This window comes from Nicotiana tabacum, chromosome 24, assembly GCF_000715075.1.
Source record: "Nicotiana tabacum cultivar K326 chromosome 24, ASM71507v2, whole genome shotgun sequence".
In the NCBI taxonomy this organism is placed as follows: Eukaryota; Viridiplantae; Streptophyta; class Magnoliopsida; order Solanales; family Solanaceae; genus Nicotiana; species Nicotiana tabacum.
This window is the reverse complement of record NC_134103.1, coordinates 2,107,645-2,127,260: the sequence shown is the minus strand read 5'-3', so window position 1 is coordinate 2,127,260 and position 19,616 is coordinate 2,107,645. Positions and strand designations below refer to the sequence as shown.

Here is a 19,616-nt window from a genome sequence, read left to right as displayed (position 1 = left end):
TAGCAATTCTCTAGGCTCAAATCAAGAGAATTGAGATATTCAATACTATAATACACTACCAATTGCAGACTTTTCAGATTCTTTCTCTTTTTCAAGTTGATTGATAAAGCTTCTCTGAGCCGATTCTTTCTTAAAGTTCCGGTCAGCTCTTTGAGTTTTGGTGTTCTCCGGGTCGAGTAGAGTTCGAGTTCGTCTGCGAGGTTCGAGTTTTTCTAGCGAGGTTCGGTCAGTCTTTCGCTTGTCAAGGTCCGATCGTGGTCCTGTGCATTGTCAAGTTTTAAAACAATCAGCGTATCTATTTAGAGGTCTATTTCCTTTCTCTTAAGCTCTAAATCTTTATTTTATATATGATTTTGTGTTAGACCATGATTGAGTTTGAATTAAATGTGATAGTGTTGATTACTCTATGTGTTGTGTATTGATTTGTTCTTGTTTAAAATCACGGCATCTTTAGTCTTTTAAAATCACGAATCTGCTCTCAATTTGGTTACTCTTCGTTTCATAGGATTTGGATTTATTTAGAGCTTAATTAGTTTGGAAAATTAGAGATTGAGAACTGATTGCTGTAAATCGCTTTACAAAATCACTTATGAACATCGTAGTTTGCTTAGGTGCGAATAATAAATAATCGTGATTATGAGTACGGTTCCCGTGGCATAGTCATGATACGTAATTCCCCAATTCGAGTGTGCGTTTCACGTGACTCGATCATAACTTCAAATATTAATTAAAATAAACATGTTGTGAGTCGCGGGTACGTTTTACGTGACGCAATGCGCTATATGTTCAAAAATAACGAGTGCGCGACATCGCGACTTGTTCAAATAAATTCCATATATTAAAAGCAGTCAGAAGGTAAAAATGCATAATAGGTTTCAAATATGTAATAAATTAGATAATTAGGCCAAGTACTAATTGTTAAGTGACCGTGCTAAAACCACAGAACTCGGGAGTGCCTCACACCTTCTCTCGGGTTAACAAAATTCCTTACCTGATCTCATGTGTTCGCAGACCATAATATAAGTCAATTTCCTCGATTTGGGATTTAAATTAAACCGGTGACTTGGGACACCATAAATTATTCCAAGTGGCAACTCTGAATTTAATAAATAATCTCATTTCGATTAATATCACTTAAATTGGAAAAACTCCCTTATCCCCCCGCTCCCTTCGAGAAAAAGGAGGTGTGGCATTAGGCCCTCGGCCTCACTCAGTCATCAACCTCTCTAGTCTCTCGGGCTCTCAGAAATCATGATAAGCAGCCCAACAACAATGATATGATGCATCAATAATGAATAAGAGAGACTGAGGTAAAAATGTGCAAATAGAACTGTGAATGAGTGTAAAACAGCAATTTAGCAAATAATTTCACAAGTACACGACCTCTGTGGATCCCAACAGTGTAAACATATGATTTAAACATGATTCATAGATCAATTTCTCTAATACGGAAAAAAATGTACAGATTTTTCAACTACACAGTTCCATGGAATGTACCAAGTCATAATTCCTATGGTGTACGGCCACACGCCTGTCACCTAGCATGTGCGTCACCTCAGAACCAATCACATAATACATATTACAGGGTTTCATACCCTAAGGACCAAATTTAAAACTATTACTTACCTCAAGCCGTGTAATTCTTTATTCTACAATGCCTTTTCCTCGTGAATTGGCCTCCAAATGCCTCAAATCTAGCCACAAATAATTCGATTAAGTCAATAAAATTTATTGAAACTAATTCCATAAGGAAATACTAATTCTCCAATAAAAATCCGAAATTAACTCAAAAATCGCATGTGGGGCCCACGTCTCGGAACTCGACAAAAGTTATAAAATATGAACACCCATTCAACCACGATTCCAACCATATAAAGTTTACTTAAATCCGACATCAACTCGACCCTCATGGGGTTTTCACAATTTTCCAACTAAATTCACCAATTAAATGTTAAAAACAACCATGGATTCGGGTAATTTGACCAATATTGAGTTAAGAACACTTACCCCATTGTTTTACTTGAAAATCTCCCAAAGGTTGTTTCTTCTCGAGCTCCAAATCGGTAAAAATCCCATTTTCAGAACTTAAACTCTCTGCCCAGTCATTTGCTCTACGCGATCGCGGACAATCACACGCGATCGCGAAGCACAAATTTTTACTGCCCAGATTTAACCCTACGTGATCGCGAACTTTTCCACGTGATCGCGAAGCTCACTCTCACAGGCCTACATGATCGCAGACTTGTCCATGCGATCGCGAATCACAAACACGTGACCTCCACTTCTGCTCCATTTCCTCTACGCGAACGCGGCCTTAGCCATGCTTTTGCGAATCACAAAATCCCATAGCTACGCAATCGCGGCCCTCTTCACGTGATCGCGAAGAACAAAATCATCACTGCCTCAAACAAGCCTACGCGATCGCAAACCATCTCACGCGATCGCATAGAAAAAAGTCACCTCTGGCCCAAATTAGCTTACGCGATCGCGGATGAACTTATGTGATCGCGTATAAGGAAACCAGAAGCAAAATACCAACAGCTATTAACTATCTCCCGAAGGTCAAAAATGATCCGTTAGTCGTCCGAAACTCACCCGAGTCCCTTGGGACCTCAACCAAATACACAAACACGTCCTAAAACATCATACGAACTTAGTTGAAGCCTCAAATCACATCAAATAACGCTAAAACCACGAATCATGCCCCAATTCGAGCTTAATGAAATTTGAAATTTCAAGTTTCCACAAATGATGCCGGAACCTATCAAATCAGGTCCGATTGACCTTAAATTTTTCACACAAGTCATAAATGACATAAGGGACCTATTAAAATTTTTCATAATCAGACTTTGACCCTGATATCAAAAAGTCAACCCCCTCGGTCAAACTTTCCAAAAATTCGACTTTCGCCATTTCAAGTCTAATTCCACTACGGACCTCCAAATAAATTTTCGGACACGCTCCTAAGTCAAAAATCACCATACAGAGCTATTGGAATCGTCAAAATTAAATTCCGAGGTCGTTTACACATAAGTCAATATCCGGCCAACTTTTCCAACTTAAGTTTTCAATTAAGAGATTAAGTGTCTCATTTCACTCCGAAATCCATCCGGACCCGAACCAACTAACCTGGTAAGTCATAAAACAAATATAAAGCATAAAATGAGCAGTAAATGGAGGAACAAAATTATAATACTCAAAACGACCGGCCGGATCGTTACAAGTATATATTCATATGTTTTTTAATTAATATTAATTATGTATTCAGATGTATTTTTAATTTATAGAAGTTAAGTTATTCCCTGCTATGTTCAGCATAATTCAATGGTTTTTAATCCCTGCAATAATCCTGCAATAATCCCACATAATTGTATTATGTTATCAGAAATGTTTTTTTGGAAATTGAATTACATATGTATTCATTTTTTATTTTATTGAATGTACACTCATGTATTTCAAGTATACATGCCCTGCTATACCTCATACCTGTATACAAATCATTTTGTAAAGTACCACGAAAAATAATAGCGTTCAATTTAGTAATCTAAACTTAAAAAATCCATCCCGTAAGAATCCAATACACCAATAAATCAATATGTAATATAAAACTTGAACAAATCTATGACATATCGTTATTGCAGTAATTAAAATCAGAACATGAACTAATTCCTTCGTGAAGCATTTCTACAATTACGCTTATTATGTCCTGCTTGCCCACATATACTACACGAATGTTGATATTTCTTCTGAAACAATTCACTTAACGGTTTATTGCGCTTCTTCTTTGGCCTTCCATGAGATATTTTCCATTTGGGTGGTAAGACAATTTCCTCTGATATATGTGCTGGTATATTCCATTCACTTCGGTCAGGCAGTGGATACACGGGCACCTCGTATGTTATTACAACAGACTTTGGTTTGTAATAGTCCGAGCAATAATCTTTCGGCATTAGAAACTTGCTTTTCAAGACAGCCCAAGGATGTGGGCATGGTAATTCGTCAACTTGGAACCGCCCACAACTGTAATTTTTCTCTAGGAGTCAAACGGTGTAATGTCTTCCTTCATCATTCACCATGTGCAAGTGTTCAGTCGATGGTACAACCTATATTAAATGGAGAAATATAAGTTATGGTCATTTGTACAAGTCATGTATCTGTCAAAGACCAAACGTATTAAATACAGTATACATGTATACAATTCTGAAACATTTAAAATACACTGAATGTTAACAATGTTTATCTGACAGAATATTAAATTGAATACATTTATTTGTGAAATACAATGACATACAATATTCATGTATACAATGAAAAAAAAAATTAAAATACACTGAATACAAACACTATTTTATCTGACAAAATATTAAAAGTGAATACATTTATTTGTGAAATACAGTAAAATACTGTCAATACAAAAACAAAACCATTGAATACATCCAATGAAATACATATGTAGTAATATTTATTATCAACATATAATATGCAGTAATTACAACCGTTTCAGATTTTGTAACAGAATACATGCACCAGTGTTATTATAAAAAGCGCATGCAGTATGTTAATAATAGAAATTGTATCAGGCATAAATACATGATGCAAGTACGTATAGAAAAAAAAAACTTACAGTCATACGTGTAGACAATGCCTCATTCAATGTAAGGATCTCTTGGTATTGTTTCCCAAGCGTTGTGTATGTGTATGAAGCTTCTTTCTGATTGCTGCAATTCCAACATCCAAACATCTTCATAACTTCTTCTAGGAAGTTGTATATTGGCAATTCTCTTGTTGATACAAGTGCAACATTGATTGACTCAGCAATATTTGACGTCATAGTCCATCCATGGTTAACAGGTGCATACAACCTAGCCCACTTTTCGTATCCAGCTAATTCCAAGTATTCTTTCACCCGAATATCTACCTTCTCCACCTTTTCCATTAGACTATCAAATTCATCCTGAGTATATGCTTTTGCCATCGAAAAGTATACCTCGCTCAACTTTGCATGACTTTTTTTTAATTTCTTATATATGTTGTTCCATAGATGCCATATACAAGCAAAATGGGGTACCGTAGGATACACTCTCGATATAGATTTGATGATGCTCTCATTCCTATTTGAAACGATGCACATGTTTTCCCGCTCACCATAAGCTACCTTGAATTGCTCAAAGAACTACAACCAAGCTGCATCATTCTCTGAATCAACAACACCATATGCTAGTGGCAATATATGTCTTGTAAATACAATTGCATACAGATAAAAAAAATATCATCCAAGTTGTACTAAGAAGTCAAAATACCATATTTTATGTTAATCTGTATGTATTTTGTTTTTTAACTGACTCGCCTGCACCATCCAATGTGCTAGCCGAGACGAATGTCCCCGTGTATGCCGATTTTAGGTGGCTGCCATCCAAAACCACGATGGGTCTACAGTAAACGAACCCCTTTATAAAAGCATACAATGATATATATAAATACATGAACTCATTTTTCTGTGATTTTTTCATTCTTATATGTGAACGAGGATATGTCATATCCAATGTACATAAGTACCCTGTTAATTTATTGTATGAATCAGTTGGTTCACCTCTAAAAAAATTTATTGCCTTTTCTTTAGCCCTCCACGCCAACATGTAACTAACATCTACACCAAAGTCTGATTTCACATCATCAATTATATCCTTTGGCGTGTATTTCCTCTTATGATTAGTAAACTTGGACCTAATCATACCCCCAATCAACCTACTGGTTACTTGACGTTGCTCATACACCTTATCCTTCAACGAACATGTATGCTTATCATTGAACTCCCTCACTTTGAACATTTGTGATTTGTTAATACTAGAAGCCTTAAATCTCCATTCACAATCCTCAGAAATACATAACAATGTATAGCTGCAAATACATTTGTGTTATACATATGATTGGTTATGTGTGGATAAAATATAAACAGATCCTACAGCTGATTCGGTTACATACACACAACATTTTCATTTGCCAACAAAGTTTTGAATATATAAACATACAATGAAATACAATGTGTGTTTATTGAATATACTATAGATTTTGTTTTAATACATTGCATAAAAAAATGTATAAACATACATTAATATAAATAGTTAAGTTCTCATATAACTATTTCAGAACATTCAATTATAAAAATACTATTTATAACGACCCAGCCGGTCATTTTGATCTCTAGCACATAATTCAGTGATTTGAGGCCCTGAACAGCTTCACTGCAGGTATAATGACTTGTACGTACGGTCGGAATTTAATTTTGGGAAGTTCGTAGTTAGTTTGGGAAGAAAATTCTAAATTCAGAAGCTTTAAGTTTAAAGAATTGAGTAAAGTGTGATTTTGAGTAAACGACCTCGGAATTGGGATTTGAAGGTTCCAACAGATTCGTATGATAATTTTGTACTTGGGCGTATATCCGAACTGGGTTTTGGATAGCCCGGGAGAGTTTCAGCGCCTATTGTGGAAGGTTGGCATTTTGAAAGAATTTCATAAAGTTGGGTTGAAGTGTATTTCAATGTTATCGATGTCTGTTTGGGATTTCTAGTTTGGGAATAGTTCCGTATGGTGATTCTGGTATTGGGAACGCGTCCGGAAGTGGATTCGGAGGTCTGTAGGTCATTTTGGGGTTATTTGGCGGAAGTTAGAAATTTGAAGGTTTTTGAGAAGTTTGACCGGGAGTGGACTTTTTGCTATCAGGGTTGGATTCTGATTCCGGAAGTTGTAATAGGTCTGTAATGTCGAATGTGACTTGTGTGCAAAATTTGAGGTCAATCGGACGTGATTTGATAGGTTTCGGTATTGAATGTAGAAGCTTGAAGTTCTAAAGTTCATTAAGCTTTAATTGGGTTGCGATTCATGATTTCAAAGTTGTTTAATGTGATTTGAGGCCTCGAGCAGGTCCGTGTTATGTTATAGGACTGGTTTGTGTGATTAGACGAGGTCCCGGGGGCCTCGGGTGTGTTTCAGACCAAATTGGAGCTGTTATAGACTGTTGTTACTGGTGTCTGGTTTCCTTTTTCGCAAACGCGAAGGAAGTCCCGCGTTCGCGAAGAGGAATTTATGGGGCTGCTGGGTTTGGCCTTCACAAATGCGAGCCAGTGGATGCGAACGTGAGGCAAGAGCTGGACAAGTCTTCGCGAACGCGACCAAGGCGACGCGAACGCGAAGAGGAAATGAGGGAGCTGGGCCTAAGGCCATTTGGCCTACGCGAACGCGTAGAGGGGTACGCAAACGCGAAGGGGCGGGTCAGTTGGCCTTCGCGAACGCGATCAAAGGGTCGCGAACGCGAAGAGAGATTTCTGGGCAGTGAGTTGTTTTTAAAACGGGATTTTGGCCATTTTCACTTCATTTCCTCCATGGGAGCCGGTCTTGGAGCGATTTTGGAGCTCCATCTTCATCATATATGTCAAGGTAAGTGATTCCCACCTATTGCAAGTTAAATACTTGGATTATATATGTATTTAGACTTAAACATTTGTGAAAATTTGGAATTTTGAAGAAAAACCTAGAAATTGGTATTTTTGGATTTTGACCACGAAATTGGATATGGAATTTGGAATAAATTATATATTTGAGTTTGTGGTGTCATGAGTAAAGTTTATCTTCGAAAATTTTTGGAATTCGGGCACGTGGGCCAGAGGGTGATTTTTATCAAATTTTCGAGCGGAGTTGGGAATTTATTTAAATCGAATTGTTGTGAGTATTAGAGTTTATTTTTATGGATTTCCACATTTATTGACTAGTTTTGGAGCGTTGGGCATCGGTTTGAGTTGTTGGAAAAGCCTGGGAGTTGGCTATGGAACTTCAGAGCGAGGTAAGTCTCCTTTCTAACCTTGTAAGAGGGAATTAACCCCATAGGTGAAATGATTCAATATGTGTTTCTATTTGTGGGGGCTACGTACGCACGAGGTGATGGGAGTCCGTGCGTAGTTACTAATATGTTTATGTCCGGGTAGTCTAGGACCCAGATCATGCTATACATGGTAAATCAATTTTTAAAAAAGGTTAATGTCACGACCCAAAATCCAACTACCCATGATGGCACCTAGCCTCACCCGCTAGGTAAGCCAAATAACAATAATCTGATTCAATTAATATTTAACTGACTCTAATACGCTCCCCAAGGATTAGTAGTACAAATCATGAGCTTCTAAGATTTGAATTTACAAAGCTGTTGTGAAATAAAATACATCATCTGTTTGAAATATACATGAACAGATTAATAATTCAAAAGATACCAAGAACAAGAGGCAGTTGTGACTGGATCGCAGGTACATCTTCAATGCTAGCTCCCGTCATGCACAACAACATTAGCATCCAAAATCTGCACGCAAGGTGCAGAAGCGTAGTATGAGTACAACCGACCCCATGTACTCAATAAGTAATAAACCTAACCTTAGGTTGAAAGTAGTGACGAGCTTGTACCAAGGTCAGAGTCCACACCCATATCCAGTAACATCTCATAACAATAAAATTGATGCAACACAAAGAATAACTCAATAATAAAATGCTCAGCTCGTTCACAGTTCTGGAAAAATAAACATTTTCTTTTCAAGTATAATAGTAAAACTCAATTCTTTTCACTGAAATCGCCAAAAATATGAGTAAGTCTGAAAACTGTGATTTTTCCCAAAAACAACTTTCTTCCACAATAGGGAAATTTCATTTTCAAATGGCATGAGGAAAGTACATCTCCATGTCTACATGTCAATGTGCATACCAATGCGATACAACACAGTGATAAAATCATATGCATACTCTCAGAGTATCAATTCACTCAGTCCTCCCAATTAATCAATCCTCTCAGTCACTCAGCTCTCCCAATCACTCACTCCTCACAGTCACTCATGCCTCACAGTAACTCAATCCTCCCAAATCACTCGGCACTCGCACTCAATAGGTACCTACGCTTACTAGGGGTGTGTACAGACTCCGGAGGGGATCCTTCAGCCCAAGCGCTATAACAAGCCAATCATGGCATAAATTAATGAAACATGTTACGGCGCGCAGCCCGATCCCATAAATATCCTCACCATCAGGCCCTCGGCCTCACTCAGTCATCAATCTCTACAGTCTCTCGGGCTCACAATGTCATGAAAACTCAGCCCAAAATGATGATATGATGAATCAATAAATAGCAATACAGACTGAGAGATGAAATGAATGAACATGACTGAGTTTCAATTTTTATTTTAAACAAATTTAACTACAATATGACCTATGTGGGTCTCAATAATACTAGCATATAGCCTCAGCATGATTTGAACATGATTCTCAGCTCAATAGCTCTAGTACGTAGAGATTTTCATGATTTCAGATAAGTTCAAGTAACTACACAGTACCACAGGAATAATGGAGTCACAGTTCACACGGTACACGCCCACACGCCCGTCACCTAGCATGTGTGTCACCTCAACACCAACACATAACACGTATAATTCAGGGTTCATATCCTCAGCTCCAAGATTAAAAGAGTTACTTACCTCAACAAGACGAACCCAACGTCGAGCAAGCTAATCAATACTCCGGAAATTCCATTCCGTGCATATCAACCTCTGAACGGCTCAAATCCTAATGATTTCCTTGAAAATCCCTCGATAATAAGATTGCCACAAATCTAGCTTTCTTAATTCAACTCTTTAGTGATATTAAAAAAAACTCCCACTACTCTTACAACTTCAATCTACATTAACATAATTCAATTGGACCAATGTTAGTAAACAAATTCCCAGATTTGATCATTTATCAAACACCTAGTAGGCATACATTAATACATTTCTTAACCATAGAATTAGTTCTTCCAACTACCATCATTTACCAACAATTCATCCCACCATAATTATTTAACAACTTATAATCCTAACATTACATGTGTGACCAACCATTCTCACCCAACCAATAAAACTCCATCAAATAATCACCTTTCAATTTCTACAATAGGTATTCATTTAAATTGAGAATTTATGGCTTCCAATCACTATACCATGAGTTCCAATACATGATTCATACTAATATTTCCATAATAAATCCATACATGTATAGATAATACTCTCACACCCAAGAATCATAGTTCTTATGACCTAATTTTAATCCAAATCCCAAAATTAAAAACTAGGGTATGGAACCTTACCTCTTTGATGAAGAACATGAGGGATTTCTTGTTGGATTTCAAGGCTTGGACAAGAATTTGATGAACAAGACACTTTATATACTTCCTCTCTCTAGAACACTCTCACTTCTCTCTAAAATCATCAGATAATTGCCCCAAAATAAGCCCCAAAGCCTATTTATCAAAATGGAGTCGGGTTATGAAAATAGAAAAATTAACCCTCCGAAATCAGGTATACGGTCGCATAATGGACCGCGAAATGGGTATGCGGGTCACAAAATGCACCGCAAAATTGATGCCCAGAAATGGGCTTCACTGGACAGGTATGCGACCATTTTGCGGTCGCATAACTACTTTTGCGATCGCAGAATTGGTTGCATAATCGCATTTTTCCAGCCTTAACTTCTTGTAGGAATGTCCAAATGACGAACGGTTTGAAGCATTAGAAACTAGACTCGAAGATATTTTATTTGATATGTGTAGATATGCTCTTCCAACCTTTGGTATTGTGCGTACTCATTTGGAACTTTAGTCTATTATGAAAGTTTCCAACTTGGCTTAGACTTAGGACTTTCCTTAGACCTCATATCACTTATAATATGCCTCGTACACTTATTATCATATACAATAGGTATCCATCATGTTAATAGTCTTCGAATGAGAAGTAGAATCTGCCCCTAAACACATAACATAACTTAAAATAATACAATTAGCGCACATTAACTTTCTTAATAGAGTTTAATTACTTCGAAATGTTCCGGGGTGTTAGAGTTAAACTTCGTGTCCTTGACCGTTAAATGAAAATTGATATTTCCTTGGATAATTTCTCCTTAAATAATTATTTATTGACTGTTGAATGTGTTTATCTTTTGTGGAGCGGGCCGAATGCCTCAGCAGATTAAATAGATGCATCTATGGTTCGCGTCGTTTGACCCTTAGCAGTGCACAATTTAAATATTTATGTTGGAGCGGGCCATATGATCTAGGCATGATTTGCGCATGATTGAACTTGATTGCTTTGGAATTTACAATAAATAATTTTGCCTCCTCGGCCTGAGATAAATTATTAAATAATGAAAAATAAATTTGGAAATTTCTTATGAACAAAAGAATTGTTTACTTATTTTATGACATTGAGCTTATAGTCGTTCTATGTAATCCCTGCCTAATTATATCATTGATATCCTATTTATAGCCCATAGTAAGTGTCGAAATCAACCCCTCGTCACTACTACTTCGGGGTTAGGCGGGATACTTACTGGGTACGCGTTGATTTAGGTACTCATACTACACTTGTTGCACATGTTTGTGCAGGTACATATATGTTTAGTAGCCTTGTGGGCGCAGAGGCACGGTTATGGCGGGGACTTAGCTGAGTTGCATTCTATATTACGATCCGCAGCCGGTAGAGTCTCCTTCAGAGTACTTACATTTTTCCTGTCCAATTTGTATTCCTGACAGCTATTGTATTTTATTTTATATTCCTAGTTAATTCTCATGCACTTGTGACATCGGGTTCTGGGATGATGATGGGTTGTTCTGTATTGAATTTGTTAAAAATATTATTATTTATTCTGTACATTCCACCTTTTGCTATTTAATTGAAGGAAAATATGATTTTAGAAATATTAAAATGAGAACTCAATTAAGTATTTATTGTTTTATTGCCTAACAGTGGTGTCCGACGCCATCACGACCCGTTATGGATTTTGGGTCGTGAAAACATAGTATCAGAGCACTAGGTTCACTTAGGTCTCATGAGCCATGAGTGAGTCTAGTAGAGTCTTGCGGACCGGTACATAGACATTTGTACTTATCTTCGAGAGGCTACAAGATTGTTAGGAGCACTTCCCTTCTTGATTTCTCATCGTGCGGTTCGATTCCTTTGAGGTTTATGCCTTCATCCCCTTCCTATTCAGTCTTATGTAACGTGAAGCGCTTGTTATAAATTGGGAATCGAGAAATTTTAATGGCACTACTGATGTAGAGTAGGATATTTCTCCCTGCATATTCGATTGGGCTAATTTCGTCGCCTTGTGGAAGGATGTTCTGTCATCTCAACTCAGTAGCTATATTTCTGATGGTTTTGGGGCTATACACCAATTGTTATGATGTTCATGAGTTGTTATCGCACAATATTAAGGTAATGGTAGGATACTTGTCTACGTGTAGGGACAGTGAATGAATTGAAAGGATATTTTTCTCAATGCGTGACTTAGAGATCCAGTATTTTATTTCCGGCAAAGGAAAGGCAATCGGACAAAGAATGTTCAGGTTGGATTGATGGAGTAAAGAGACTTGGTATTTTCGAGCATAGTGGAATTTTCATCTGTGATGTGGTGTCGTCGCCCTGGATTGAATGTGTTAAGTTCGCCGATTTTATGGTCTTCATCAATTTGCCTTCGGGGCAGGGTAGTGTGAAATAGTGGTGGGGAAGCGGCTGTTAAAGATCGCAGTGTGCGGTGGTTCAGGATTTAATCGGTGGTCCGGGTGTTGAGGGCTCAAGGAAGATGATCTTTTGAAAGGATTAACGTTGGTAGCGATCGATTGGTTCAAGTGCTACAGAGGTAGATTTTGAATTAAGGTAACAACTGGGCAGCGAAGAATGAGTAAGAACATGTGGGAGGTGTCTTGCGGTGGTTAAATTTCTAGAAGGCCAAGTGTGAGAAACAGAAGTCGGGTAGTGCTTAAAGGAGAGGGTTTGACCAAAGCAGGAGAGTGGCAGAGTAGCATATGGGCTCTGTGGTAGGAAAGTTACACACGTTGAGGAAAGTTTAGAGTGATTTGGAACTCATGGTGGACATCGACTAAGTCTACGAACTTAACTTGGAATATTGGCTGCTATACAGAGAAGGGTTGGATATGACGGAAAGGAGTTTCATGATATGAAGAAGGATACAACATGACTTTGGATTAGAATGTATTGTCTCACCTTTAGTTGATGTCCATGGGGAATGAACGGACTTGTAAAGCTGGTGAATGAGCACGGGCTCAGGGTGATTTACTGATTTCGTAGTAATTGTACCCAGTGCACCATATGTGAGAGAATGAAACAACATATTTTTAGTTACCAGAATCAACAGATTCGCACGATATGAATTCAAGAATGTGGAATTTTCCTAAAGGTTCTGCAGCCTCTCGAAGATAAGTACAGACGTCTCCGTACCGATTCGCAAGACTCTACTAAACCCGCTCATGACTCGTGAGACCTATGTAACCTAGGCTCTGATACCAACTTGTCACGACCCAAAATCAATCACTATGATGGCGCCTATTGTGGAACTAGGCCAGTCTCAACTCAACAACCCAACACCAATAACAATAAGTTTGAAAACATTAACGGAAGCATTTAACATTAAAGAAAAAAAATCTGTTTGAAACATAAGAAAATCCTAAAGTGATATAATCCAGCCCAAAACCAGAGTACATGAGCGTCTAAATCAGAAATACAGTCTACTACAGAGTCTAGAGATATAAATTGAAAGTACGATAAAGATAAAGAAGGAGAGTCAAGGCCCACGAATGCTGTGCAGCTACCTTGATAGTCTCCAAAACTCTAGAATCCTCAATCAGCAACCGCCTCTACGACCAGTATCACCTGGATCTGCACATGAGGTGCAGGGAGTAACGTGAGTACACTAACTTAGTAAGTAACTAATCCAAACTTTGGACTGAAAGGTAGTGATGAACTCAACAGGTATAACAGAAATAAATGTGCAGAAACGTAGGCATGCTCTCAAGTCAAATATACAGCTCAAACAGTAAAGGAAATACATATCTGAACAGTGTATGGTATACAACTCAGCTATCTCTACATCCCAATGCAAACACTGTATGAAATGCACAATGTGCTCCACTCTCAAGTATCCAACCACTCGTTATTGTACATGGTCATCCAGCACAGGGGAATCCATCCCGGAACATATACAATGCCGACTATAAGTCACCAGTACCGAGGAAAAAGGGGAATTCAATCCTATGGAGAAATCCATCTCCACGTATCAAGTAAATCGGACAAATCCATGCCCAGGGAAATCCATCCCTCAATAATATCATCCGCGTTCACTGGGGGTGTGTTACAGACTCCGAAGGGGGTTCCTATAGCCCAAGCGCTGTCATAATTATCAATATACCCACTGCGGCGTGCAGCCCGATCCCATAATTGTCACTTATCAATCTCTCCAGTCTCACCACAGGCTCACAATGTCATGAAAACAACCTGGAACAATGATATGATGAATATATAAATAACTGAGGCTGAGATATGATATTAAAATGCATGATCATGACTGAATATTGAATAGTAAATGAAACTAGTGAGATGACAGCAAGAAACGACCATTGAGGGTCCAACCATTACCGTCACAGAGCCTAAACATGATATCTAGCATGATTTACAGCTCAATTACTTTATCACATATTGAAATCATGTATATTGACAGAATAGAGTCACTAAACGGTGCCACATAATCACCCAAGCCACAATTCTCATGGTAAACGCCCGCACGCCCGTCACTTGGCATGTGCGTCACCTCAATACCAATCACATAACACATAATTTGGGGTTTCGAACCCTCAGAACCAAGTTTGGAAGCATTACTTACCTCAAACCAAGCAAAATCCTACTCCGCGATGCCCTTGCCTCTCAAATCGGCCTCCAAACGTCCAGACTCTAGTCACAAGCAATACAATACGATCAATATAGGCTAAAGGAACTAATTCCACAAGAAAAATACCAGATTATAGCCAAAATCCAAAATCGACTCAAACCCGCCCCCCCGAGCCCACGTCTCGGAAGCTAACAAAAATCGCAAAACCCAAAAGCCCATTCACTCATGAGTCTATTCATACTAAATTTACCAAAATACGACCTCAATTGCCCTTCCAAAACCCCAAAGTTCACTCTCCAATTCCCAAGCCCTAAATCCCCAAATTTCCAATTCTAATGCCTAATTAAATGATGAACAAAGCCATAGATTCACGGAAATAAGACCGATATGGGTTAGAATTACTTACCCCAATGTCCTCCTTGAAAACCTTCAAAATTCGCCTCTCTCCCGAGCTCCCCAAGTCCAAAATTGAAAAATGGAAGAGAAAGCCTCGAGTTGGGGTTTTTTGCCCAGTTAAAACCGCACCCGCGGTCCTAGTTCCGCACCTGCGGAACCGCATCTGCGCGCCGAGTTCTTCTTCTGTGGAAATTCATTAAAATCTAGACTCCGCTCCTGCGATCATTTAACCGCATCTGCGATCATCGCAGATGCGGGACCCAAGCCGCTTCTGCGACCACCGCAGATGAGGATTTCCATCGCACCTGTGGTCTGATCCCAGGTCTCCCTTAGCCGCACCTATGGCTATGCCTTCGCTCTTGTGGCCTAGCACCTGCGGTTCCCACTCCGCAGGTGCGGAAACACTAGAACCAACAGATTTAGTTGCATTTCATCAACTCCAATTCTTCCGTTACAACTCGGAATCACCCCGAGGCCCTTGGGACCTCGACCAATCATACCAACATATCCCATAATATCATACAAACTTAGTCGAACCTTCTAATCACTCAAAACAACATCAAACACCAAATTACTTTCGGATTCAAGCCTAAGAACTTCTAAACTTCGAAATTTCGCAAACGACGTCGAAACCTATCAAACCACGTCCGAATGACCTCAAATTTTACACACACATTATAAATGACACCACGAACCTACTCCAATTTCCGAAAATCCATTCCGACCTCGATATCAAAATTTCCACTGCCGACCAAAATCGCCAAATTTCCAACTTTCACCAATTAAAGCCAAATTCTCCTACGGACCTCCGAATCACATTACGGATGTGCTCCTAAATCCACAATCACCAACGGAGCTAACGGGACCATAAAAATTCAAATACGAGATCGTTTACACATAAGTCAACATCCGGTTGACTTTTCCAACTTAAGCTTCTAATAAAGAGACTAAGTGTCTCAATTCACTCCGACACCACTCTTGATCCGAACCAACTAACCCGATATATCATAATATAGCTGAAGAATAAAAAAGAAGCAGAAATGGGGGAAACGGGGCTATAACTCTCAAAACGACCTGTCGGGTCGTTACACTTGTATTCTGTCAATGTATCCACATGTATTCTATAAATGTATTCACTAATATAACATTGTATTCACATGTATATGAGTCTATTCTCAATAATGTATGTTGATGTATACATGATTAAACTAAAGAATAGTAAAAGCTGATTTACAATATGTATTTAGAAAATCATGAATACAGATATAACACTGTATTCACATGTATATAAGTGTATTGTGCAAAATGTATGTTGTTGTATAGATGATTAAACTGAATAATAGTAAAATCATATTTACAATATATATTCAAAAATCATGAATATAGTTATAGCAATATTTAAATACACTGATTATACATGTATCGCTATATTACATATATACTAAAGAGGTTAAAAAATGTTAACCTCTAAATTCTCCCCAACAGCTATATCATGATGTGTTTGGCCTTTGGGATTATCATGCAAGTTGGCCTCGGTTGATATTTGAATACCACCATTTTGTCTCCCAATATATTTCTTTCTTTGGTATACCCTTTCTCTATTCTGATTGGCTTTAACATATTCAGAAAGTTTTTTGAAATTTTCATTGATCAATAATCGTAGAGAAGTGAACTCACCCATCACCTAATAATTACACAAACAATTAGAGAGGGGTTAGAAACATATATGAAAGTTAATACATAAACAGTAAAGTTGAATATGTTTTAACAATACTTACATAATTCTTGAATGAATTTAGACCCTGCCTCAAAGCAGACAAATCATCAGATTTAGAATTAGTTATCTTCTTAACACTCAATACAGTTTCCTTCATTTAAATATTAGCAGTAGGAGGAATCTTGGCTTGAGGTATTGTGGATACATGTGGTATTGGACACTCTGCAGTCGTGGGATCAATTTGTTGTTGTTTGCGCTTTGTGTGAGGTGGTGATGAAGATAGACCAACACTTCCATCATGTTTCTTCTTCGGCTGAAGAGGCGGTGTAGGACTAAAGTCATTAGAATTATCTTCATTGTTGTTTGTATGAAGAGGACTTTTGTCTACATCAACGCCATTCAGAGGAACCTGAATAACAACAAACTCTCTAGCGGTCGGTTGAATGTTGTTGTATTTCAGCTGAAAATAGAAATACACTCAATGTAAATCATATTTGCTGTATGATTACTAATGTAATCTGCTTTATGTACATGGGCAATTATCAATATACATGTATTCAATTGTATTGTATAAAAAAATTTCCAACATTGAATTAAATGTGTGCTGTAAACTGTATTATATATTCTACTTTATTCCAGTTAAATTTGAAAACATGGACATTTATGTATGATATATTCAACTATATTTAATTTTTAATATTAACACTATATTATGTATTCTATTGTATTCCAGTTAATTTTGAGAATAGGGACATTGATGTATGATGTATTCAACTGTATTTAATTTTTAATATTAACAGTATATTATGTATTCTAGTTAATTGTGAAAATAGTGTAACGAACCGACTGGTCGTTTTGAGTATTACAACCCATGTTCCCCTATTTACTGCTCAATTTATGCCTTACAGTTGATTTATGACTTATCGGGTTAGTTGGTTTGGGTCCGGAAAGATTTCAGAATGAATTGAGACACTTAGTCTCATAATGGAAAGCTTAAGTTGGAAAAGTAAACCGGATATTGACTTATGAGTAAACGATCTCAAAATTGAATTGATGATTCCTGTAGCTCCGTATGGTGATTTTGGACTTAGGAGCGTGTCCGAAAAATTATTTGGAGGTCCGTAGTGGAATTAGGCTTAAAATGGCGAAAGTCGAATTTTTGGGAAGTTTGACCGAGGGGTTGTCTTTTTGATATCGGGATCAAAATTCGATTCTGAAAATTTTAGTTGGTCCGTTATGTCATTTATGACTTGTGTACAAAATTAGAGGTCAATCGGGCGTGATTTGATAGGTTTCGGCGTCGTTTGTAGAAATTGAAAATTTCAAAGTTCATTAGGCTTGAATTGGGGTATGATTCATAGTTTTAGCATTGTTTGAGATAATTTGAAGGTTTGACTAAGTTCGTATGATGTTTTACGACTTTTTGGTATATTTGGTTGAGGTCCCGGGGGCCTCGGGTGAGTTTCGGATGGTTAACAGATCAAATTGGGACTTAGAAGAAAAAGCTGAAGTTTCTGCCATCTGATGCAATCGCACCTGCGGAAATTCCATCGCAGGTGCGAGCTCGCAGAAGCGAGCCTGGCAAGCGCAGAAGCGGTCCCTTGATCGATGGTGCGAGGGAAATACCGCACCTTCGATGATCACAGAAGCGGTCCCTTGATCACAGAAGCGGAGGCATGCTCTAATGATGTTTCCGCAGAAGCGGAGCTTTGATCGTAGATGCGGCTCCGCAAATGCAGAAATGGAGCCGCATGTGTGGAAATGGAGCCGCAGGTGCGAAACTCCTCGTCAGAATGTTAAAAACATAGGAGTCCGAGATTTTTGACATTTCCAAAAGCGAGTGAGGCGATTTTTGAGCGAGAAATCACGGGAAATTTTGATGTAAGTCTATTGTGCTCCTTTCTACTCCATAATATTGAATTATCATTGAATAATTCTACTAGATTACATGTTTTTATGGTGTAAATTGGGGATCTGAACTTAGGGATTTGAAAATAAGATTTGAAGATTTGGAGGTCGAGTGAGGTTGGATTTTTGTAAAATTGGTATGGTTAGACTCGTGGTTGAATGGGCTTCCGGAATTTATAACTTTTGTCGGGTTCCGAGACATGGACCCACGTGCGATTTTTGAGATAAATTTATGATTTTTATGGAAAACTTGCATTTTCTTATGGAATTAATTCTAATAATTTTTATTGACAGAATCAAATTATTTATGACTAGATTTGATGTGTTAGAGGCCAATTCATGAGGCAAAGGCTTAGCGGAATAAGAATTTCACAGTTTGAGGTAAGTAACAGTTCTAAATCTGGTCCTAAGGGTATGAAACCCCGGACTTTGTATCATGTGATTATTTTAGAGGTGAGACACATGCTTGGTGACGGGTGTGTGAGCGTGCACTGAGGGTATTGTGACTTGTTCCGTCCCGTGGAAACTGTAAAGTTGAATAACTTGTTGTTAGCTATGTGCTCTCTATGTGTTGTGGAAATTTGACTGTAAGTCATGTTAGTAACCATGTTTAGGCTATATGTTGGTAATGTTGGGACCCATAGAGATCGTGTACATGTTGAACTATCTGCTTAATTGTTGTTTTGTACTCAGTCACAGTTTACTTGTTTATTTTATCCCAGTCTCTATTGTTCATTATTGATGCATCATATCATTGTTGTTTGGGATGATTTTATAATTGTTGAGAGCCCGAGAGACTGGAGAGATTTATGACTGAGCGAGGCCGAGGGCCTGATTGTGAGATATTATACTT

General features: G+C 38.0%; 1 protein-coding gene across 1 annotated transcript; it reads right to left on the bottom strand.

The window, feature by feature from the left end:
* Positions 1 to 4,040: 4,040 nt before the first annotated feature.
* On the bottom strand, positions 4,041 to 4,975 carry LOC107787758 (uncharacterized). The gene is made up of 2 exons (XM_075248464.1): positions 4,625 to 4,975; positions 4,041 to 4,103 (listed from the first exon to the last, which is right to left on the bottom strand). Exons 1-2 carry the CDS (start codon positions 4,973 to 4,975, stop codon positions 4,041 to 4,043), a joined length of 414 nt encoding a protein of 137 aa, XP_075104565.1.
* Positions 4,976 to 19,616: the final 14,641 nt, after the last annotated feature.

Bases quoted from the DNA above. Each gene is read 5' to 3' on its own strand.
- LOC107787758 (XM_075248464.1), bottom strand. From the start codon at position 4,975: ATGGCAAAAGCATATACTCAGGATGAATTTGATAGTCTAATGGAAAAG. The intron at 4,104-4,624 runs GTAAGTTTTTTT...CATTTAATATAG, and splicing joins CATTGTCTACACGTATGACT to GTTGTACCATCGACTGAACA.